We start from the raw sequence: 24,599 nt of genomic DNA on the forward strand, positions 1-24,599 counted from the left end.
ACAAGGCACTCAGGTCTTTGTGGCTAAGGTTGTCATATCTGGATGTTGTCCCTATAGGATCAACTTCTACAGGAGCAGAGCCTGAGGGTCTACCTGTATCAGACATGACTGCTAGTGAGGTGTAAGTGGTGCACTTACCTACACTAAGTGGTTTCCTACTGTACCTTGCTAGTGAGTTGTAGTCAGGGTGTGCTAATCCCTTTCATCTACAACTACTAAGTTCAGTAGAACTTAATATGCTAAGCTTTTGATTTATATGTACCTAGAGGTACTTGATGTGATCTTTCAATTTGATAAAGATTGCAATGGTAAAACAAACAGCAAGCTCAAATCCGCACCGCTGCACACCAATGTGAGAAGTTGGCCTGATAGGTAGTGTTTCCAATTCTGGAACCACTGGTTATCAGTCCAAGCAAACCCCAAAGATGTCAGGTTGTAAGTCAACCTTGTTAGACAAGCTATCCTAGTGGTAGCATGGACTAAGCAGCCTTAAAGGCTTAACTTAAGAGGTCGTGTTAAGCGAGCTGTTTTACCACATACAATCCTGTAATCAAATGAAAGGACACCACACAAGTATATATTGTAAAAATATATGTATTTATTTCTAAATTACTCCCCAGTACTCTTTATGAGGAAAGGGGCACAAGCGTTAAATCAAAAGCACAGTAAAACATATAAAGTTGCACAGTTATGGATGAGGGCGGGTGGCCACTCAGACCATATATTAAAAAAGTGGTATAAGGAACACTTATCGAACAATGGTTAGGCCTAGGGCCTAGAGATTCGCTGGGAGCAGTCAGGACTAGCAATGATGAAGTCGGGAGTAGCCCACAGGAGACGGGTGCAGCACGGAAAGTGCGGCGCGCACCAATGCAAAGTCAATGGTGCGTAAAAGTTGGATAAAGTGAATTAAATGATACTTCCGCTGAACCTAGGAACACAAAACTTTAGACACAGACCCTAGAGGTGTGTACCAGTGTAAGGACACCGGCGTTGCAAAGTTACCTCACCCACAGGCCGTGGGTGCACAGGGTCGAAGTGGCGTCGGGTTCTGTCACGCAGGTTCTTGGTGCTTGGAGCTGTTGCAGCTGCAGGCGCTGTGAAGCAGAAGTGTCCGGTGCGATCCAAGGGTGGATCGAAGTAGAAAAGTACCTGAAAGCAGAGGGGACAGAGTCTGGGTCACTCAGCAGTGACCAGGGTGGAACCAGGACGGAACCAGGCAATGTCGGGCGCAATCAGGCGGTTGTCGATAGGCTTCTCTCCGCTGTCACGTGGGCTCTGGGGCATCTGCGACGTCCAGGAGCAGGTCACGATCTGTCCCACGTAGGCTCTCGCCGTCAGCACAGTCGGCTTCAAGATTGCAGCAAACAGCACTTGGCAAAAGCAATCCACGCAGAACCGGGAGATTGCTTATCACTCGAACCAGGAGGGTCAGAGTGGGTGCTCCTTTTCACAGGAGCTGGTGCAGATCTGGAGCAACCAGAAAAGCAAGTCGTATTTTCAAGTTTCGTCGGCACAGGGGCCACAAGCCAGCTGGCAAGTGACCGGGCCAACGCGTCGAGCGCACACGAGCAGAAGGGCCCCACGCAGCACTTGTCGAGTGTGGAGGGGTGAGCTTTGGTGCAAGTGGAGCTCGGGGCTGGGGCTTCTCAAACCCCGGTGTACAGCTTCGAGGGTCACTCGTGGGCTGCACGGTCAGCGTCTCGTGGCCTTTTCAAGATGGCGTGCCCCACGCTTCCGGTCGCCTCCACGGGTCTCAGCTCTGCAGGGACTGTGGATCGGGCAGGTAGAAGGCAGGCAAGCTTGATCTCGTCGATCTGTCGCTCGAGTTCCGGCGGGAACTGCAACAAAGCAAGGGTCGAGGGCTGGATGGTGCCTGTTTGCACAGGGTGGTCACTCCTTGACCACAAGGGAGATTCTTCAGTCTTCTCACGTCGTGTAGAAAGTCGAAGGGTCCAGATTTCGTTTCTTATGTTTCTTCAGGATGATCTGAAGTCCGTTGGGACTGCTCCCCCTCTTATTCGAATCTAGGGGGTTGGACATCCTGCTAGGTCCCCTCCTATGGGTGGGACCCAGGAAGGGGGTGGTTACACCCCTCTCCTTTGATCCTGGCCGCGCTGGGACAGGGGCTGGGAGGCCCCAGAACCGGTTTGGCCGGATCCTGCAAGGGGCAGCCTTGTGCTCCCCAGGCAGTGTCTGGTTTCTTTGAAACCTCCCTACTCCAATCCACTATCTCCTGTCTGGGGTGGTTTGACACCGCCCTGTGACAGGAAACTCTTTGTCCAGGCCTCCTCTGCCGGGTTTCGGTCAGCAGCAGGAGGCCAGACCCGTGTCTGTGGCAGGGGCATCCATTTTGTGGATCTGAGGCTCATTTTAAATCAACCGCGTTTCAGTAAAGTAACATGTCTTCTCCCTCTAGAAGGGTGGAATGCTACCCCCGTCGCCAGAACTGGCGAGGGGGTAGTATTCCAATTCGTATGACACCTTACACGACATGTTTTGATAAAGCCAAACCAAAGTTGCTATATAACCGCGAGGATTATAAGGCGCTTAAGAGTATATGGTATGGCATTATCCCGGATCAGCTTAGGGAGTTGTTCCCGACAGCTGCAGACAGGCTCAGCTCATGCCAGAGCTCCATCTCACATAAAACCACGCACTCTGCCTCCAGGATTGATGAGGCCTTCCATAGGAGTGACTCACAGGCTATATATGTGTCCAGATATAGGTTTAGATATAGGTATACTATATCTAAGCAAGGGGTGATTACACCCACTTGCCCCAGCTGAGTGATCAGCCAGTTGTGTCAATTTAAGAACCAGCCAGGGGTGGCAAAAGCTATGCTTCAGCCCCTGGTAGGCCTTGGTGGCACCTATGCCCTGAGCACCTATAGTGCATGGTACAGGGGCTGACAAGGAGTCCATTTCCAATTGTGGTATGTACCTATAGCACATGTATTATAAATTTAGAGAGAGAACAGCAGGCTGGGGGTCTGATTAGCAGGCCCACAGCCTCAGTAAGTCGAAAACCAGTGAAGCAAAAAGCAAAAATTGGGGTGACCATAGGATAGCAGACCCTACTCTCCTACAGCGTGTATAAGCGCCTAAGTGTCTGCATGAGAAGCGTGGGGGCATGGGCCTTCCATGGTAACAGGGGCTATGAATCACTTGCACGGAGACCGTAAGACCAGGCCCTTCGCTCTGCGGCTGGGGGGGATGTTTACTTAAACTAGTAGGCAGGAATGCATTTTCGGAGAGGGAAACAGATAACTCGAAGGTTGAATTCATTCTTGGCAGGCAGCAGGCTGAGCTAAACGCGGTGGGCCGCGCTGGGAGTAAGGCAGAGTTCACAGGTACAGGGGCAGCCTGGGCTGAGGCTTTCAGAGTCAGAAGGCAGGAAAAAGGCTCAATGGCAGAATTCAGGGCCTACTTTGCCAGAGCTGAAAAACGTGTAAAGTACACCACAAAAGACGTTGGCATGGCATACTTAGAAACTGACTATTCAACCCATTCAGGGTGGGTCTGAAAGAGGACATGTTAACGTTGGACGCAAATGTATTTGCGTCTTCATAGCTGGCACAGGAGGGGAGTTACATGCACTTTAAGCTCGTACATGGAGACGGTGGGGTACACGATAGGGAACATAACTTGACCAAAAATTTATATTTCCTCAGCCGGCTGCTAGCCACGCCCCCTCTAGGCGGTATTTTAAGTCCTTTTCACTACGTATAGCTGAGTTTACACTACCTGTTGATTCAGTTATGTTATTAGAAATAGTCGCTTTAGATTTGCAAGTTTTTACACAAAAAACTGTCTTCCTTAGAAAATGCTTCTGAGCAGGAAGATAAACAAATTCTGTACAATTAGGGTGGCATTCCTAAAATGAGAGTATTTGCGAGCTATGTGGCCGAACGTGAGCAATACTGACACTTCTGTTCTTTCAATATCATGTTTAAAACAGAAGCTAGATAATCAGCGTTTAGTGCGAAACATGCCTCGAGTTAATGATAGATTTGGTATGTATACTATTGAAAATGTACTGTATGATTGAATTTGAAATTATCCAAGAATATAAAACAGTAAACGTTTTTATAATTTTTTTGTGGTTTTCGTGTTAGACTGTGTGGAGTGTTGTGATTAATGTGTGGTTTATGTTTTGCGTAATAATCCAGATTAAATGGTTCAATACTACCTGATACTCCATGTTTAGCTCCTTATCAAGGATGGCCATTCACCTTCCGATGTATCTGTAAGGGTTTATGGTAGATTCTTCCGATAGCACCTCCCAAACATAATGGGAAAGGATCCAGATGGAATTGCCAAGATCTGTGAGACACTCCCTAAAATAATTTTTAAGGCTGGTGGTAGAGCTGTGAGATGATATTTCACAAGTTAACTGATGGTAGAATTTCCGGAGGCTTAATGTCACTGGCCTGTAGAATACTCTTCACGTCAAATGGTTTGTGAGAGACTTCTAGGGATTTGACATTCATTTGCATGGTGTATTAGGAATGCCTTCTCAAATAGATTTTTGAAAAATCTTGAAATTAATTTCATATTAAATCCTAGTGGTAGAAGGATGATACTTAAAAATAAAGTTTATGGCTGTGTAGCTAAATTTAAAAAACAAATTGCAAATATGTACCATCAAGGGTGTCAAACTATGATTATTGATGGTGGTACCAATTCCAGTTTTGAGGAAATCTGCTCAAGATTTATTTGCATTCAAATAATCAGTACAATAATCATTTACATAGTTGCTTTTTGTAAGGAAAGCATGCTACAACATTAGCAGTGTGGATCACAAGATGGCTTTAAATGGGTTTGTAGGTAAGACTTGAAAATACATGGCAAAATACTGTGTGAGTTCATAATTGAAATTGCACATGTTTATGGCCCCTTTTTGAGCAGGCAGAGCAATTTATTTTTTAATAGGCATCAAGTAGAATAATATGAGTGGATTGGGTGTATTCGTGTAAATTGTGCAGTGAACGCCATAGGTTTATGGGGGAAATCTGAGGTGATTTTGTTTGATTCTATTTTGGAGAGTCCTTTGGTGGGGTTGCCAGTGAAATGGCTCATGGGATTTGAGCCATCATATTGAAATACAAAGGTTTTGCGATGAGGGGACTGCACCAGAATGACAGTTAGCACATGAAAGAGGTTTCTTTTAGTAGACGTTTGTTACTAGAGTGGTCACCAGTGGGTCAAAGGAGAAGCAGAAGCACAAGAGGCCAGACACCCAAACCAAGAATTATAAGCTCTGACTGACCTTGAATGTTTATTTTGTAGGACCCTCCCGGAAGGATATGAGGAAAAGCCAGTATTTAGACCGTGCTCCCACAAACCAGGGGTATCCTCCAGCAGGTGAGTTGTTATAATAGTCCGACCTATGGAACTATTGACTCTATGATAGCTCAAGTAATGTCTTATCTTAAGAGGAAATTCGGTCAATTTAATGAGTTTCCAAAATGAAGACCTGTCGATGTCAGGATGACAAAATTCTGTTACGGACAAATGTGAAAGTAATGAAATACTTTTTCAAACAAAACCACATTTTTTATATGTAAAATGTAATTGCCTTTAAAAAAACAAAGTTGCAGTAGTCTTTCTTTGATGTCTACTGTGACCCAGCAGTTAAAAACAAAACAAAATGCATGACAGCAGAGGGCAAGGCGAATCAGGTAAGAAGATAAAAGGGGAACAGGTAAAGAGGCTAGTGGAACTTTTAAATTTGGTAGGCGAAGTAATTTAGGAAGGTATAGTAATTAAAAACCGGAGGAGCAAAGTGGGATTGGGATCAATATTAAGAGGAGAAACGGCACTAGGGATATCAAGGGGACAAGGAGGAGGTAAGAAGATAAAAGGGGAACAGGTAAAGAGGCTAGTGGAACTTTTAAATTCAGTAGGCGAAGTAATTTAGGAAGGTATAGTAATTATAAACCGGAGGAGCAAAGCAGGATTGGGATCAGTATTAAGAGGAGAAACCGCACTAGGGATATCAAAGGGACAAGGAGGAGGGTAAAAGTATCAGGGTGGAAAATGAGAACCCCCTTAAAAAAGCAAAATGAATAGGGTCCTTAGGGGGGATCCTTCCCTTTAAAACCACCAAAAGAGAAATCTGACCTCAAGATAGTTTCTTCAAGAATGGCTTTTAACCTGGTTGGTTTCAGGTGAAGATACTTCTAATTATATATGGGGGGAAATGTCAGAATCCTTTTCTTCAACTTAGAATTTCTGTAATAACACATATAGGTGTTAAGAAAATGGAAAACTAATCTCCATCTCGAGCAGATATTAACTGGGCACTTTGTGCCACCCAATAACGCTGGGTATTTCTATTTAGGAGATTGTCTGCTTCTAGGTCTAGAAGGCTGCTAGGTATAGCAGACTGGTAGAAAAGTGGGCAGACTTTAAATCAATGGTTTGTGATCACAATGAGTACATTTTATTCAATTGCTGGTAACTGTTGGCTGAATCAGACTGTGTATAGGGGCTTGGATCTGGGAAGTATTTCTGCAAGATTATCTCTGAGCCTAATATCTATGTGTGTATTTTTAATTGTTCCGTTTTTTTTTTAATAACTTGAAAAGGATATATGCATTACTGCACTAATGGCTCCACTGATCACTTTGCTGTATCATTGCTAATGTAAATGGAAAATGCTGCATATTTGTATTATCTTTTAAAGGAAAACAATGTATTTTATTTATAGCTTTTATGACCTTTCTGTCGAATAAAGCTTAAATAAATCAAATATATAAGTGTGTGTGTGTGTGTGTGTGTGAATATATATATATATATATATATATATATAAATATATATATATTACAGTTTGCTACAACTATATAGCTACAGGTAAGTATCAGTTTTCATTGAAAATTCCTTTTTAGGTCTCGCACCTGCAACGCAGGGCGAAGCCCTGTCGCAGCGAGACCTATAGTCAGCGGCTATGCTTTCAAGGGCTTAAATGGGGACAGGAGATGCGCACGCTGCAGGCCGATCTAGGGCACGCGCAGGCTGCAGACCAGATCAGACTGGATATGTGGACGCGTGCATATCTGTCTCCCTTTAAGCCATTGAAAGCACTTTCACTTTCCATGCACTGGCGCGCCCCACTCACCGGGCTGCTGGGCGATGCTACGCCGCCGAAAAACACCCCGCCTCTACTTTCACCCGGGCCCCCTCCTGGGACCCGGTACTTCTCTTGATTTCCACTGCTACCGCAGGGCTCTCCCTCAATGGGAGCCCTGCATCAACAAGCAACACCGGCCTCTTCCGACCGTGTCACAGGTACTGCTCATGTCACGGGCAAGGATGCCTTACTTCCTGGTTTCGCCCCGCCCGCAACAGTGATTTTGTGCTTGTTGTTTTATGCGGATACCAATGTGTTCATTCTACTGAGGTAAGCCACTTTCTCATGCTTGGCTCCCAACTTAACCTGGCTTTTCTTGAGCTCAGCTAGCACTGAGCTCCAAAAAAAGCCTTTAATATCTGTTACAAAATATTCTACTTGTGATTTGCCCACATTTCACAGAATTCTTTGTTACTATTTCATCACGTGTCTTAAAGCATCAATGTTTGTTTTCGAAATTCTTTACTTCAAAAGTGTGAAGATTTTACTTGAAACCCTGTACCCGGAAACAAAGCCCAACTGATTCTCAAATGGACTTTGATCGAGACTGAAACACTAGACCTGTTCTCCTAAACTCCAGGCGTCTGTTCGCTCTCTCTGCAAAGGACTGGCAGAAATGTGGTAACCATCCTTTGCAAGCACGATCTTTCGCAACTGATGACCTTCACTGACAACCACCTTTTAACACGTTTGTGTAAATCTTGTTCGGAACCTACATTTCCTGGGAAAACTTCTGTTCCTTGCTCTAATCTACTCGGCGATCAGTGCCTCCTAAGAGCGCATCCTGTGCTGACGCCGCTCTGAGCACGCGCTTGTGAGTAGCGTCTCGGACAGGCGTGCTCTTGGTTATGTTTACAGACGTGTTGGTGAGAGGCGTCTCCTGCTCCAAGCCTGTGCAATAGAATGACAGAGGGAACATTGCTTACACTTGGCTTAGAGAAAGAGTGCTTTATTTTGGGGCATTATTGTTGGCATTTAGCTCTCTCCCAAAGCCGATTTTTACTGCGAACCGTAACTTTTTAAAAAGGGTTTATTACCGCTTGAGAGCTTCGCGGAGGAGGCGTTCAATATTATCTGAGAGAAATGTGCCCGAAGGGATCAGATGAGGTGAGTCGTGTCATGTTGTCTATGGGCGTCCGGCTCGTTTCGGCACTTTAGAAGTCTTGTTCTGACATGGTTTCAAGAGACCGACCAATCTGTGGGGTGCATTTTGTATGGACGTTACAGTTATTTGCTACATTTTCCAGTGTTCGGTAATCAGTCTGGTCCATGAGTGATGCTGTTGTTAATTCAGTCTCATACGTTGGAATTGTAATTGCATTCGTACAGCGCTTCATACCTCTTGCTAGGCTGCAAAGCACTTTGTCAGACGGGTAGCACACTACAACTCGTAGTTATTCTTAGTTGAAAAGGTGTTGTACTTCCATGACTTGTGGCCTGCGTGGAAAGGGTTTTGGTGTTGTGCCTGAGTGAGCAGGGTGACGCTGTCATACTGTATTGAGGCACAGAGTGCACTACATGTCATGGCGGGGAAGGAGTGAGAGATAAAGGACTCACATTTCACATTAGTTGGCCGCTGAGTTACTCTGCATCTCTGGGAACTCCATGGCACTAAAAAACATCGGGATCTAGAAAGCTGGCCACCGCATCACTCTGCACCACCACAGCATCACTCAGCACCACCACAGCATCACTCAGCACCACCACAGCACCACTCAGCACCACCACAGCACCACTCAGCAGCACCACTCGGCACCACCACAGTATCACTCAGCACCACCACAGCATTACTCAGCACAACATCGCTCCGGGCCACCACAGCATCACTCGGCAACACCACAGCATCACTCGGCACACAATATCGCTCAGGGCCACCACCGCATCACTCAGGGTCCCCGCAGCATCACTCAGGGTCCCCGCAGCATCACTCAGGGTCCCCGCAGCATCACTCGGGGTCCCCGCAGCATCACTCAGGGTCCCCGCAGCATCACTCAGGGTCCCCGCAGCATCACTCAGGGTCCCCGCAGCATCACTCTGGGCCCCCGCAGCATCACTCTGGGCCCCCGCAGCATCACTCTGGGCCCCCGCAGCATCACTCTGGGCCCCCGCAGCATCACTCTGGGCCCCCGCAGCATCACTCTGGGCCCCCGCAGCATCACTCTGGGCCCCCGCAGCATCACTCTGGGCCCCCGCAGCATCACTCTGGGCCCCCGCAGCATCACTCTGCATCACCACAGCATCACTCTGCATCACCACAGCATCACTGGTTCAAATATGTTCTCTCAATGTTTCAAGCTTTATTACAAATGTCACAAAAAGATGTTAATATTTCACTTCTGTTCTTGGATTTTCGTCACAATAAAATACACTGAACATAATCTTCCCAAAAGTTATTTACAGAAGTTTAAGCTATTGCCATTATAAATTACAATAACTTTTATTTAAGTATTAATTTAAAAAAATTAAAAGCCATTGTTATTTGTAATAGCAATACATGTAAGTCACGTAAATACAACACATATTGCATTACAAATGCTATAATTGTCACATTTGCGAAAGTTATAACTATTGGCATTTTAAATGACAAAGCCATTAATTTCGCTATTTTCAGAACCAACACATAAATAAATGTGTCATTTACAATACCAATTGCTCAAACTTTCCTAATGCGAGACCTATTACATTGCAAATGCTTGTTTGCTATGGTTATAACTGTAATGCAGTTTCACCAATCCGCATGAAATTTGTCTTTTGCTTCGTCAACCACCTTACTTTTAGCCTGCTGAGTTTGTGCATATATGTTCAGGGGGGGATGTGGTTAGGGGGAGAGTCGCTGGTCCTCTGGTGGTCTTCGGGTGAGATTAATACGGGTGCACCTTTTACCTGTCAATTTGAGGTCCGATTCCTGTGTTCAGCCCTTTTAGATATAGACTGATGAATGAGTATTAATGGGATGGGCTACTTTATCTATAATTATACAACTGGCTGTGACCCTCTTCCCCTTGTGTGCCTTATCCAGTATTAGGGGTGTCTTTCATAGATTTACATGCCTGAATCATTCCCCGTCGTCGAGACGGGAGCCTCCGGTAAATAAAAAAGTAATGTCCATAGACATACATGGAGAGAAAGGGTCCAAGGGTCTCCCCTTAGTAGCCTTTCCTTGTCCTTATGTAAAAAGGACCAAACTGACATAGTCAGCCAATCAGCTCCGACCTCCCTCTAGAACCTTCCTGGGAGGAGCCTCAGTCCCTCAGATTTTCTACCGCACGTTGTGCTAGGGAGTCTCCTGCCTGAGCTCTCCTCAGGATTATTCTAAATTCAACAAACTCTCTTGGAAGTGTTCTCTGAACCTAAAAACTCTTCAAGGACTTCTTCAACACACTATCCCTGAAGTAAGTGTGTGTTTATACTGCCTTTTCCATGTCTGACTCGGGGAAGAAAGCCCTGTTCAAGGCCTGCTCTTCCTGCAGCAAGAAAAGGATACATGTGGATGATAGGCACGACCTGTGCCTGTATTGCCTTTACCCGGATCATAATTCGGAGAAATGCACAATCTGTCTGTCTTTTCCAAAAAAGACTGTGAGAGACAGAGAAGGTCGCCTTCTGATCTGGTTGGACAGGCTTAAGAACAGGGACAATCTGGAGTCCTCTGTGAGCAGCGTTTCCAGAACTTCTGCTGTCTCAAACAAGAGGCCAAGGGACGCTTCCCCGGGCCCCTCAGACACTCCTCCTACGAAGACCCACAAAAAGTCTTCAGAGGCGAGATCTGCGTCATCCTCAGTGTCTGCTAAGGAGGATAAAACCTTCAAAATGCCTGCTCCGTCCTCTAGACAAAGCCAGAGGACTACTTCAGTCAAAACCACAGTGTCTACCACATCAGCATCGTCGCCCTCAGCTTCGACGACGATGACTACTTCCTCCTCATCTTCAGGTAGGCCTGTTTCTTCAATTATTCTCCTGACATCATCGTCGTCGACGACAAAGACCATGTCGACAACGAAGACTGCACCGTCGACGACGCCGTCACCAGCGACGAGCCCATCGTCGTCAAAACCGGCGACGACGAGAGTGTCGACGAGAGACTCGTCGACGAGACCATCGTCTACGAAGGCACCGTCGGTGAAGACGACGACTTCGCAGTCGTCGACGACCAAGATCCCTTCGTCCACCCCTCCGTCGACGAAGACCTCGTTGACGACCCCGTCGACGAGAGGCTCGTCGGCGACGACCCCGTCGATGAAGACCCCGTCGGCGAAGACCCCGTCGGCGAAGACATCGTCGACGAAGACACCGTCGACGACGACCCCGTCGACGACGACACCAAAGGCTCCGTCGACGGACTCGACGACGACACCGTCGACGGGCGATTCGTCGTCGAATGAACCATGGAAAAAATCAAGACTGGTGGAGGCACCGTCCATGATGCTACCACCGTCGACGGTCCCCTCGACGACTACAAGCTCTACCATTCAGACTGGCAAACCGGGCAAGCCAATAATTACCCCGGAAACAACGTCTCCTAGCAAGGTGGAAAAGCAACCACCTCAAGAAATTTTCCAAAGCGAGGAATCCGAAGAGGATGACCATCTGGATCCCGCTACTTCAGTCTCAGACCTTCACATAAAATGCCAAAGCACTGATGAGGAACAGGAGGAATTCACCTATCAGGAACACTCCGTCCAAGCCAGTGTCCGCACAGAAGTCACCCCCATGATATGCTTACCAGCGGCCCTGGTGGATGACTTAAAACTTCTTGTGCAAGACTACAAGCAACGCTTTCCGGAGCCTAGCAGAGGCGGTCAAGCGCCTGAGAGTCCCGCACCAGGGGACAAGGGAGATCAGACACCTCCAGCTCAAGTACAGGTGTCCGCACCGGAACGCCCTCATCCTCACCATCAAACCCACCAAGAAGTCCAACCTCAAGTGGTGGTTTCTTCGGACGAAGAAGAGGAAGAGGAAGAACTGGAGGAAGGGGAGGTCCAGGAGGTTCACTCAGACCACTCGGACCAGGATGATGAGGACGAATATATTACATCAACCCCAGCTTCACCACAACCACGCCAAGCGGACTCCCCACCGGTGGACATTGCGGGCTTCCACAAGCTGGTGGAGAGAGCGGCGAAGAGATTCCACATGGTGGTGGAATCCACGGAAACGGACTGTTTCCTACACGACTTTAAGGAACAGCCTCAAAAATCTGCAAAAGCTGTTCCGATCATAGAATTTTTGTGGGAACAGGGAAAGAAGCTAATGCTAACTCCTGCTTCTGTGCCAGCGGTGGTCCCACGCCTTGATAAGAAATACAGGGCACCACTCACTGCAGCGGCTTGCCTTAATGGTCACCCCAAACCGGACTCGGTAGTGACGCAGGCGGCCCAGAAAAACTCCCGCAACCCTTCCTCACCACTGTCAGCTCCCCCGGACAAAGAGGGCAGGAAACTGGACACGATTGGTAAAGGTTTCACATCCACATCGGCCATGTCCATCAAGGTGGCCAACTCCATTGCCTTGCTGGGGCGTTACAATCGCCAGCTGTGGGAGGACATTGCCCCTTACGTAAAGGAACTACCTGATGACGTCCAGGGTGAGGTGAAAGCGCTCCTCGTTGAGGGTCAATCTTCTGCAGCAGAACTCATAGACTGTGCTATCGACGCAGCCATGACAGGCTTCCGTCAACTTGCGGGAGCTGCCGTACTGAGACGCCAGGGATGGCTCAAAGCGACTTCATTCCGCCAAGAAGTTCAGGCAAAGGTTCTAGACATGCCCTTCGACGGCCAACACCTGTTTGGAGTAAAGGTCGACGAGGCTCTACAGGCCATTAAGAAGGACACAGACACGGCAAGGGCACTGGGCTCTCTACAGTCTAGAAACCAGTCCTTTCGGGGCAACAGGCCCAGAGGTCAGTCCTCCTATCGAGGCTCATATCAAAACAGGTCCTCGTCCTCGTTCTCGTACAATCACAAAGGCCAGTACCAAAACAAACAACAGCAGGGCCGACAATCTTCATTCGGAAGATCGCCCTACAGAGGTAAAAATACCAAGAGGGGCGCTGGCGGCCGCCAGTGACCGCCTACTCCAGCCAGTCCAAACACCATCTCCATCCTTTCAAATTGGAGGAAAGCTGACCCATTTCCTTCACAATTGGCAGTACATCACCACGGACCGGTGGGTTCTTCAAATTATTCGATTTGGCCACTCTCTCGAATTCACCTCCATCCCTCCCAATACCCCTCCACGCAGACGGACACACAAACATCCACGCCTGCTTCTGAAGGAACTTTAGACAATGCTACAAAAAGGAGCAATCGAAAGGGTTCCGGCATCCTCGAAGGGGAAAGGATTTTACTCCCACTTCTTTCTTGTACAACAAAAAGAAAACCAGTGGAGACCCATCCTGGATCTCCGGGGACTCAACACCTTCCTGCGGAGCCAATCGTTCAGAATGGTGACGATTCAGGAAATCCTGGGCATTCTAGAGAAAGGAGATTTCATGGTGTCACTGGATCTCCAGGATGCATACTACCACATCCCTATCCTCAAAAATCACCGGAAATTCCTAAGATTCGAGGTGGCGGGCCGTCACTATCAGTTCAAAGTCCTGCCGTTCGGCCTCAAGTCCGCGCCGCGCATATTTACGAAATGCCTTGCGCCAGTGGCAGCCTTCCTGCGCCAACTGGGCCACCAGATCTTCCCCTACTTAGACGACTGGCTGGTGAAAGCACCCTCACCTGGGGACGCGGTCACGTCCTCCAACGCCTGCACCAATCTCTTTCAAAATCTGGGATTGACGCTCAATCTCAAGAAATCATGCATGGTCCCCGCAACAAAAATTACCTTCCTAGGGGCCATGTTGGACACAGGGTGCACGAAAGCCTTCCCCTCAAAAGAAAGGGCAGACAAGATCTTATCTCTGGCCACGGCTGTGGCAAAGACAAAGCATCTGAAAGTTCGGACTTACACCTCCCTCCTGGGGATGATGTCTTCCTGCATACTCCTCATCCCGCACTGCAGGCTCAGAATGCGGCCCTTGCAGGAGGCACTCGCGAGCCAATGGACCCAAAGCACTGGCTCATTCGAAGACATCCTTCGGATCACACCGAAAATTTCAAAAGCTCTACAATGGTGGACACGTCGCCAAAATCTGACAGTGGGCTTACCGTTTCTCCTCCCAGCCTCACCGCTGGTGATAACAACAGACGCCTCCCTAGAGGGATGGGGCGCGGTGCTCCAGGACCTACAGATCAGCGGCAAATGGAACTCTCAAGAGCAATCACTCCATATAAACCTCTTGGAGCTGAGAGCAGTGTTTCTGGCTCTACAAGCCTTCCTACCCCGCATCCGGAAATCCCCAGTGCTCGTCAGGACGGACAACACCACGACGATGCACTATCTAAACAAACAAGGGGGAACGCATTCACTCTCGCTCTCACGCGAATCACAGACGATCTGGAACTGGCTGGTGCTACACGAAATCCAACTCAAAGCGGAATATGTCCCGGGAAAGGACAATACCATCGCGGACGCCCTGAGCAGGCAAAAGTCCCTCTCCCACGAGTGGGAACTATCGGACAGCGCCCTCACTCACATCTTCTCTCTTTGGGGAGTCCCAAACATCGACCTCTTTGCCACCAAGAGGAACGCCAAATGCCCGTGCTACGCAAGTTGGCATCCCCAACCAGGATCACTAGGAAATGCGTTCTCCATCGGATGGTACAGCGTCTTTGCATACGCCTTTCCTCCATTCCCGATGATTCCACGGCTCCTCAGAAAGATGAAAGCGGAACCGTGCACCCTGATCCTGATTGCCCCGTCCTGGCCGAGGCAACACTGGTTCTCGGATCTGCTTCGACTCTCCATCAAATCACCGATTCGCCTGAACCAACACCCAGCCCTACTGACGATGTCCAACGGGCAAGTGCAACACCCGAACCTCCAATCGCTCAAATTATCAGCCTGGCTCCTGAGCACAGAGAGTTCGGTAGCCTAAATATCCCACAAGACTGCAGGGATGTGCTAGCCAAAGCAAGAGCAGACAGTACGAACAAGACCTACTGTCTCAAATGGAAGAGGTTCTGCATATGGTGCTCAGACCAGGGCTTACGGCCACTCACCATCACACCGGAACAGATATTACCATACCTCTTGCATTTGGCCCAGTCGGGACTGGCGCATGCGTCCATCAAAGTTCACCTGGCAGCAATCTCGAGATTCACCAGAACGGTCACAGGACCTTCTCTGTGGTCTAGTCGGCTAGTCAAGCAATTCCTCAAAGGACTATACAGATCCTTCCCGAGGCCTCGAAAAGTACCTCCCACATGGCAGCTTAACCTGGTACTCAACCAGCTCATGCGTCACCCGTTTGAACCCATTCACAGGGCATCGCTTCAACACCTCTCATGGAAAACAGCGCTCTTGCTCGCTCTAACTTCGGCCAGAAGGGTTAGCGAGCTGCAAGCCTTGTCCATTCAAGAACCATATCTACAATTCAGACATGATAGGGTGATACTGCGACCAAACCCTAAGTTCATTCCAAAGGTACCTTCGGACTTCCATCTCAACGAACCATTGGTCCTTAGGTCATTCTTCGCCAACCCTTCCACAGCAGCGGAAAGGTCGCTGCATTCTTTGGACCTTATGAGGTGCCTGAAGTTCTACCTGGACAAGACTAAGGATCTCAGGAAATCCTCACAGCTGTTCGTGGCATACAGCAGGCCACGAATGGGCCTACCCCTCACGAAGCAAAGCATCTCCAGATGGATCTCCTCTGCGATTTCCTTCTGCCACGAAAAGGCCGGCCGGCCTTTGAATGACCGTGTTCTGGCTCACTCAACCAGAGCGATGTCTACGTCGGAAGCACTGTTTGCTGGAGTGCCGATCCTGGACATCTGCAGAGCGGCAACTTGGAAGTCACCGCATACTTTCTCCAGACACTACTGCCTGGATATCGAACTCCAGAAGGATGCGGCAGTGGGCCAGGCGGTGCTTCGCCATCTCTTTCAGTAAGGTGAGCCTTCCTACATCCCGCCTTCCAGGTATGCACATTATTGCTCTGATGAGATTATGTCTAAGCTGTCTCTATATTGTATGATATTATATGCATTATCTACTATGACGGCAGAGCAACTCTGTTTTACTAATGTGCTACTATGATTGCTAGCTACTCTGATTCAGGCATGTGAATCTATGAAAGACACCCCTAATACTGGATAAGAAATGCGTTACTTACCTGTAACAGCAGTTATCCAGTATTGGTGTCTTTCATAGATTCACATGCAACCCTCCCGCCTCCCCTGGAAGGACTCACTTCCCTCTCGGAACTATACTACGCCAAACCTAGCTGGGTGCGTACGAAAATCTGAGGGACTGAGGCTCCTCCCAGGAAGGTTCTAGAGGGAGGTCGGAGCTGATTGGCTGACTATGTCAGTTTGGTCCTTTTTACATAAGGACAAGGAAAGGCTACTAAGGGGAGACCCTTGGACCCTTTCTCTCCATGTATGTCTATGGACATTACTTTTTTATTTACCGGAGGCTCCCGTCTCGACGACGGGGAATGATTCAGGCATGTGAATCTATGAAAGACACCAATACTGGATAACTGCTGTTACAGGTAAGTAACGCATTTCTTCCCCACCCCCATTTTAGAAGTGATTTGCATTTGATGTTTAAAATAGTATTTGTCTTCTTAATTTTCTGGTAGGAACGCGGAGAAATGGCACCGGCACCAGGCCGAACACTAAGCTACAGGCGGGACAGAGACTGTCGTTAATTAAACGACAGAGCAGCATGGACCAGCCATCATTGCCCCGGCAAGGAAACAGTCCAAGGAAAAAGGCCCCTCAAGACCAAATCAACATGGACTTTATGAGTGTGCCGGACCAAGGTGTGGCCGGGTGAGTGTCGAATATTCATATTATAAGCACATGGTAGTATGGCAGTAGCTTAAGCTGGCCTCCTTTCTCTTCTCCTGCTCCCGACCACTAAACTCTATTTTCTATTACCACCTATTACCCCTTATGACAAAATTTCTCTTTGCGTCAGTCCAGTGGAATCTGGCCATGAAGACGGCGGTGGACACTGTAAAGGGTTTGAAACCTAGGAATGGTTTGTTAGGCGTATTTAGGAGGCCATTGGAAAAAAAATGAGTGTCCAAGAAATGAGATTGGTGGGGTTGGGTCTGGCTTGCCATAGTAAAAATTGGAGACCTGGGGCACGGATTAATGTCAAAGTGAAGGAGAATTGTGGCCAAAAAAGGGGGAGACTGTGGTGGTGCTAACTCTCAGTTTAACCACAACTTTATTTTGTTAACTTGCCTTTCTCACAGTTGGGATACATTTCTGCTCCTAACATTGGGTTTAGTGGAAACATGGTAATGAATGCATTAGACACATGATTGGATAAGAATACATTGTTTGGTCTGTGAACTACTTGGAGATCACATACTGAGATAAATTATAATTGGTAATAATCTACACCAATCGCCAGGCGTTGTCCAAGTGTTCCTTGGAAGTATATTCTGAACTGTAAGCTGTTGGTAGACATAGTGATTCTAAAGTTGAGCACTGGAGAACTTTGGGGCAAAGGCGAGGGACATGATGCAAACGTTTTTTTTTTTTTTAATGAAGGTTTTTATATGTCTTATAAAAAGGAAATATCTTTCAGTGTAAAAAAAGATTTGGTGTTAATCTGTGTGACTGTTTCTTGTGAATACCATTTTAAGTGGCATAGAAATGTGGAATGTAGCTGGTGTCTCCAAAAATGCAAATAACACGAACTTAATGTGCATTTTCATGTGTAAAGCCTTTGAATGCAAGAGTGACCAGAGTGTGCCTCACACTTGGGTGTCAATAACGGAGGTAGCTTGAAGTGATTCATTGAACTGCTTTACGATGAAAAGGACTTCGAAGAAAAAAAGCTTACAAAGTTGCACATTCGAAGTGTTATTCATTCTCTAAACCGGATTTATGCCAATGATCCTTTACTTTTTAAAAGTAGCAAGTACAGACACCTGTATTTATTTGTTTAAGAGCAAATTTCTTGATGTCCTAGTTTTCTGGAGCTCGATTGGCAATACTTGGATAGGAGACCAGTTAGGGAGAGTGGAAGACAGTGAGATGGAATGGAGGTGAAGAGTGGGATGGGGATTGACTGACAGTAATTGTAGCCCCTGAATGGAAATGTACACAGGTTGGAAGATAGGAAGCAAGGAAAGGGAGTATTGGAGTCTTTGATTCTTGTTTCCTATATTCTTGAAGAAATCCTGCAGTAGAGAATTTACTCTAGCCAGGGCCAATGGAACTATAAGGCAGGTGAGCACCAAATGATGTGATAGCGGTGACTAACGTATGGGTCAAGAAAAGGGAAATAATATGGCACATTTTATGATAGGGTTACTTTACAATTTTGTCTTTTTATTCACCTCATTAGTACCAGTTTAACCACAAAAGGCAGAAATAAATAATTGAAAGATGACCAACTAACCTTGTGAAGGGCCTTCCACTACGCACAAACACTACGCCACATTTTTAGACTTTTGATCCATGTGAGCTAGAAATCTGCAGATTATGCAGCAGATGATGGTTCATGTACCAAATCCATAATCGTGAAAAAAAGTTGCGGCCGCAGTATCACATGATTAGAGTGGCCTGCATACAACTTATTTTCCTGCGTTGCTTACCATATTGTTCAAAATGATACACACAGCAGTGCGTTGACCTTTTTAGTTTCTGCACATCTAGAATCTGTTTGATTTTTCCACTCCTTCCATTTTACAATCCAAATGTATGACCCTCTCTCTCTGAGTTCAACTACTTCCTGTTAGCTGTTCCCTGTAGTTTGCTACTTTCCGATCGTCATAACATTTGTGCATCCCTATTTCTTAAAATAAGTCTGGTCAGTGGTGTATAACCTTCGTTTACAGCATTTATCCTTGATAGAAATGCTTCAGATGTCATCAGTGGGATATTCCCTCAGGTTGTAGGAGTAATCGTGGTCAGCTGCTTAGGTCATTGGATTGCAGGGGTGGACCGTAGTAAATTTGCTTGGATTGAGAAGATGTCTTGGTGGCTGGAATGGTCACTGACGGCAGTGGATATAGTTGTACTGAGGGCCTTACTATAGGTCATCTGTTAGCTCCTTGCACTTCTATTGGTCCTGAATATGATGATCCCTTTGTCTCCTATTCGGAGCATGTGGATGAAAATGTCTTATACAGGTGCGTTCCTGAGACCATGGCCATTGACCAATAAAATATGATCTGTAAGAAAACCCTTTTTCATATTTCAATGAATCTGCGGCTAGGAATGCAAGATGAGACGCAAGGTTCACGCTGCTGCTCTTGGGGTTCTGGAGGTAAGAATGTATTGAGGAAGTCTCTTTAGATGCTAATAGCGTTGACCTTAAAGGACACAAGAACCTTTCGTAGATGTGACCGAGGAACATTGAAGGAGGAAGGTGAATGTGTGGCTTCTATTGTACTTTGGATTGCAGGAAGAGACACTTGTCTATTTGAAAAAAGAACAGGTGATAAGTAATTCACAGCCAAGACATAATACAAATCAGTAGGTGAGTAGAAGTGGCCAGTGACAAAAAGTGTGGTTTGGCTGGTAAGGGATGTCCTGGCCTCAAATGATTTATTTTTCAAGAGGTAGGAGACCTTGCAGTCCATTAGAGAAGTCCTGTCCGAGGGTTAGAAGTCTGCAGGTGGCTACTGTTTTTGAAGGGTGTTTCATCGGTGAATACTTTGTGAGGTGAGTAAATTAGGAACCATTTTAAGTGGCAGGTGGATCACAATACCCATGCCTTTCAGCTTGTTTTATATGCCCCCTTCCAAAAAGCTGAATGCTCTGCTGATGGGTTGCTTTTCTTACAACCTAGGAGGCATCGGAGGCTTTCTAAGGAGGCCAAACCCCCGCCTGGAGGTGGAAGATCAAAACCAACTACAAAACCCAAACCTCAGCCACGAATGCCACAGTGCCGTGCTCTTTTTGCCTACGACGCTCAGGACACAGATGAGCTGAGCTTTAATGCCGATGATGTGTTGGATATAATAAAGGAAGGTAAGGTGGTGCTTGGTTTGCGTTCTTCACGTTGAAAGATTAACTTATGTTGTCGTCCTGTGTTCTCTGTCACTGTAGGCACCAGTTGTACGTCTGCTGTTCCTTATTGTCTATCGCTGGCCGTACCATTGCTTTTGATAGTCCCCCAATGACCAAAAAAGTACGCAGGTTGATCCCGTTATATTTTTGCTGATGGGTGTGTGTCTTATGGGTTTCAATTCAGTGTTTTAATAGGGATGATGGTCCCACCATGTTACAAGTGCACTGCAGTAACAAAGACATGCTCTTCTCTTTCCCAGTGATTTTTTTTCTCCCCTGATAATTAATGTGTATCCAATTTTTCCCTTGTGCAGACCCTTCTGGCTGGTGGCTTGGTCGTATCCAAGGAAAAGAAGGAATGTTTCCGGGGAATTATGTGGAGAAAATCTGAAGAACTCTGTTCCTAGAAACTTTAATAACCCACTCTTACCAGTCTGTACTGGGACTTATTTAGGAGAGACCTGGGTAGGAAGATGATAAAGACAAGTTGGTCCCAAAACCCAACCCTGCTTTTAATCCTTGGTGCCCTGGAATCAATTTTCGTGGTACAACTGGGCATATGCTGCGACGAAATCTCTTGCTGCCATTTTCCGTTTCTCAGGGCATCCAACGTACCTCTCAGGGTTTGAAGAGATAATCTGGCTTGACCTCGACTTGGACATTCCTCAAAGCACTTGAAGGGGACACATGCCGGGTGTATTGCTAGCATTTGAAAGTGTTTTGCTAGAGCAAAGTGATCCAATTTTGTGGAATTAAGGAACTTTGGAAAAGCATATGATGACTTTCTAAAGAAGTTAATCCACAAGATCCTGCAACCATGAGTACTCCTTCAGAAAGATGTACCTTTCTTTACAGAGACACAGAGCTGAGCATGTATCACATGCCTGGGGGAATTTAGCTCTGACAGTTTGAAATCTCCAGGATCACAGCACTACTTCTGTCTGATAAGCTGATCGGGCGGTTTTCTGTAGCAAACAGAAATATAAAAATATCTCTCCTAGAGATCATATATATATACTCTATAAGAAACATGTATTACTCTTTGTTTTTAAAAGGGAGAGGGTATAAGTAACTTAATTATTTTTTTAAACTTTACAATGACCTGATATATTCACAATTTTAACACAAGTGGAATTTATTTTAAGAGTTATATATTTTTTTAATTGATGTCTATGGGCTACACTTCAAAATAGTCCCAACGGATTTGTTTTTAAACTTTGTGTTTCCAAAATGACAAATGGTCCTTCTGGATAGTAAATAATTCAGGGGTGAGCCTCCACTTTGTGTTAGTTACTTGATGTAAACCAAATCGTGAAATTGTACATGTCCGGATTGGTTGATCAATGCTTTATTACCAAAGTTTTGTCCAAGTGTTGTCCAAATGTATTAAATAAAATTACTTGAAGCACTTCTCTGTTGTGTTTTTAGAAAATGATGGAGAGCCTTATGTCAAGTGAGATGAAGTTAAATCTGCGTCTTATTGGCAGTCAACATGAAACATCATGTCCCCTTCCACTCTTTAGTCTATCCTTCTCTTACACACTCAACCGGAATGACGCCTCTACGGTGTGTACGTCCTAAAAGGCTAATCTTTTATTCTTCAACAATTTCTTACATAGCCCAACTGACCCCATGACTCACTGAATTCACCCCAATATAAACACTAGCAAACTTACCCATAGTAAAGTGTACAGCCTAATCAAACTACTCGCATTTGTGAATAGTTCTATAAATTGCTCCAACAAACCCAAGATCAGGTAGTAGTCCACCTTCCCCTATTTCCCTCCTTGCACCCTTTATGCATTTAAGGGATAGTGCACCAAGTGGTACAGCTACAACCCCTTCCTGTCTGCCTTGCCACATAGATTAGGAATTTGCATATTGGTGCCCTACACTTACTTATTTTATTCCATATGTTGTGTTATATAAAACATACCAGACCCATGAGAATTGTGTTGCATGAATATTATTGTAGGGCAGAAAAAGTTAGCGGAGAAATATCACCATTAGAAGCTTTTGGTGATCTAATTTAAATTCCAAATTACATTTCAAATCCGTGGTAACAATAGTACAGACCTAATAGTCAAATATCAATAGGCAGAAGTACAAAATGTGAACTACACATACTATGAGGTAGTATATATAAATGTTTGCAGTCGACCATTCTAAAATTGTCATCCATGTCATCACCCTTGGAGATAAAGTTGGTTAAGTAGGTGTTTCAGGTCCTTTTTGATTGTCCTGAAAGAGGGGACTTTGCGCCAAAACCAGAGAATAGAGTATCAAATGTATTGAGCACTTGAGGAGAAAATTGTAATCTGGTTAATTACAGCTTGAACATCAGTGTTTACATGATCATCAATTCAACTTTCTAGCAGGCGCCTCCTTTCCCTTTCAAATGGCAAGCCCTTTCACTGATGTGGTGTTTGCCCACCTCTGTACCAGAATGTGTGTGTTTTTATTTTTATTGTTTTTGGTTGTTCAAGCAGATTTACCTCTTTGTCCCCCTATACAAACAACATGTGTTTTATATGCACATTCAGGGCTATGTTTTGGTGCAAACTCCAGATCAATAACAAATTCAGCGAGAAGATAAAAAACATGGAAATATCATCTTTTTCACTGTAACATGTTCTCAATATTGTGTTGCATTTCGAAAAGGAACAAACCTAAATCCCAGAATACTATCCACACAAATCTTGTCCTGAATGCCCAGATTCCGCCAATACAAGATGTGTGGGTTTTCCTAGGACATGTACTTTACACAATCAATTATGTAAATGTGTAGGTCATGAAATTGTGGCTGTCTCACTGTTTATTTTTCAATTTATGGTATGCTACCATTACTTTGCAGGTCTTGCATCAGGAAGCTTTACATAGTGGGAATTACAGTGGGAGTCATTCCATCACATGTAAATTTTAGTGCCTTTGCTTTGCAGTTTTTTACTTTGCTGGTAAGAATATATATGTATGTGTTTGTGTATGTGTGTGTGTGTGTGTGTGTGTATATATATATATATATATATATATATATATATATATATATACGCTCAAAATCCTCCCAGACTCTGCAGAAGAACGAGACAGCACTCGAAGGGTAGAATACTTAAACACGCTAGATTTTATTTAGCGGAGGGGCACACACAGACGCGTTTCGGCATGCTGCCTTCGTCAGTGTGTGTTACACTGCGTTTACTCTCGACATTGTTTTTAAGCATTATTCTGTCGATCCGACATCATTTAGGACATGAACAGAGAAAGGGGACTCGCACCATGTACAGAATAGGGGCGGCCATCTTGTAATGTTTGTAACAATTACAAAAACAGATCAACATCACACATGTTATAGACATTAAAGCCCACCGATGAGCAGGTGCCATATTCTGACTATGGTATATATGATATACATAATCCAAAATGGATAAAGTAATCCAGCCGTGGATCGGCTAATGTCCCCTTTCAAATAAATTGATACAGTCCATCAAATTATAAGACTTCAAGTTCTATAACATTTCTATTGAAGTTACTTATAAATAAACTATGGGATTCATAAAGTTAGATGCTTTACGTATGGCAGCAGATTAGTGCATTTTTACAAAATCAATAGATTTACAATTCTAAGAATCACAATTCATCTATAGAAATAATCTCTGAAAATTAGAGTAAAAGAGTAAAAATAGTAGTCTTCCAGCAATCCCCTGTGAGGATCCAATCAAAATTAATCAATAATAAGTCATAAATCAAAATCAATAAATCATGTTGCATTCATGTTCGTGAGGTTTGATGTTATCATTATAAAATAGCTTTCTTTCATATGGTTTTGGATATATGGGTATTATAAATTGTCCAGATTGGATTGTCATCTTTAACGGACACATTCTTAATCTAACGAATGATATATACCATATAATCACTATACCAGTTTTTAGTCTCAAAATCATCGTCACATGAAAAAAGGGAAGAAATATCTCCTCATCAAAAACTAAGCAACACAATACAAATACATGTAACATAGTTCCTTCATCTGACTAATATCAATTTTAGGCTTTCAACTAAAGTGTATGCTTATAGTGGCGCCTTCCTATTGTGGATATCACTCGGATAGGTCTTATCACAGCTTTCTAAAACGATATGACATCTTAGATCTTCTTAATATTATTGTCATTAAGTGATGGATCTAATTTATTTCCCCAAATGAAAGGCCATCTCCTCCCCACTGTTGAGACCTTTAGGATGTTTTGTTGAGAGGTCTATGATGTATCTCGATTCTAGTCTCCTTAACCTACGTAGACGGTCACCGCCACGTATATTGGGAGGCACAATGTCTAAACCGAAGTATTGGAGTTTACTCCGATCCTGTTTATGGGTCT

General features: G+C 45.3%; 1 protein-coding gene across 1 annotated transcript in view; it reads left to right on the plus strand.

Moving 5' to 3' along the window:
* The window catches only part of LOC147673492 (unconventional myosin-Ie-like), a 203,438-nt gene extending 181,800 nt beyond the window's left edge, over nt 1-21,638 (plus strand). Inside the window, exons 25-28 of the mRNA XM_086947348.1 lie at nt 5,292-5,366; nt 16,833-17,025; nt 20,009-20,190; nt 20,544-21,638. Coding sequence (XP_086803474.1) covers nt 5,292-5,366; nt 16,833-17,025; nt 20,009-20,190; nt 20,544-20,620 — 527 coding nt within the window. The 3' untranslated portion in view covers nt 20,621-21,638. The remainder of the gene's footprint in view (nt 1-5,291; nt 5,367-16,832; nt 17,026-20,008; nt 20,191-20,543) is intronic.
* Nucleotides 21,639-24,599: the final 2,961 nt, after the last annotated feature.

This window comes from Lissotriton vulgaris, chromosome 12, assembly GCF_964263255.1.
Source record: "Lissotriton vulgaris chromosome 12, aLisVul1.2, whole genome shotgun sequence".
NCBI lineage: Eukaryota > Metazoa > Chordata > Amphibia > Caudata > Salamandridae > Lissotriton > Lissotriton vulgaris.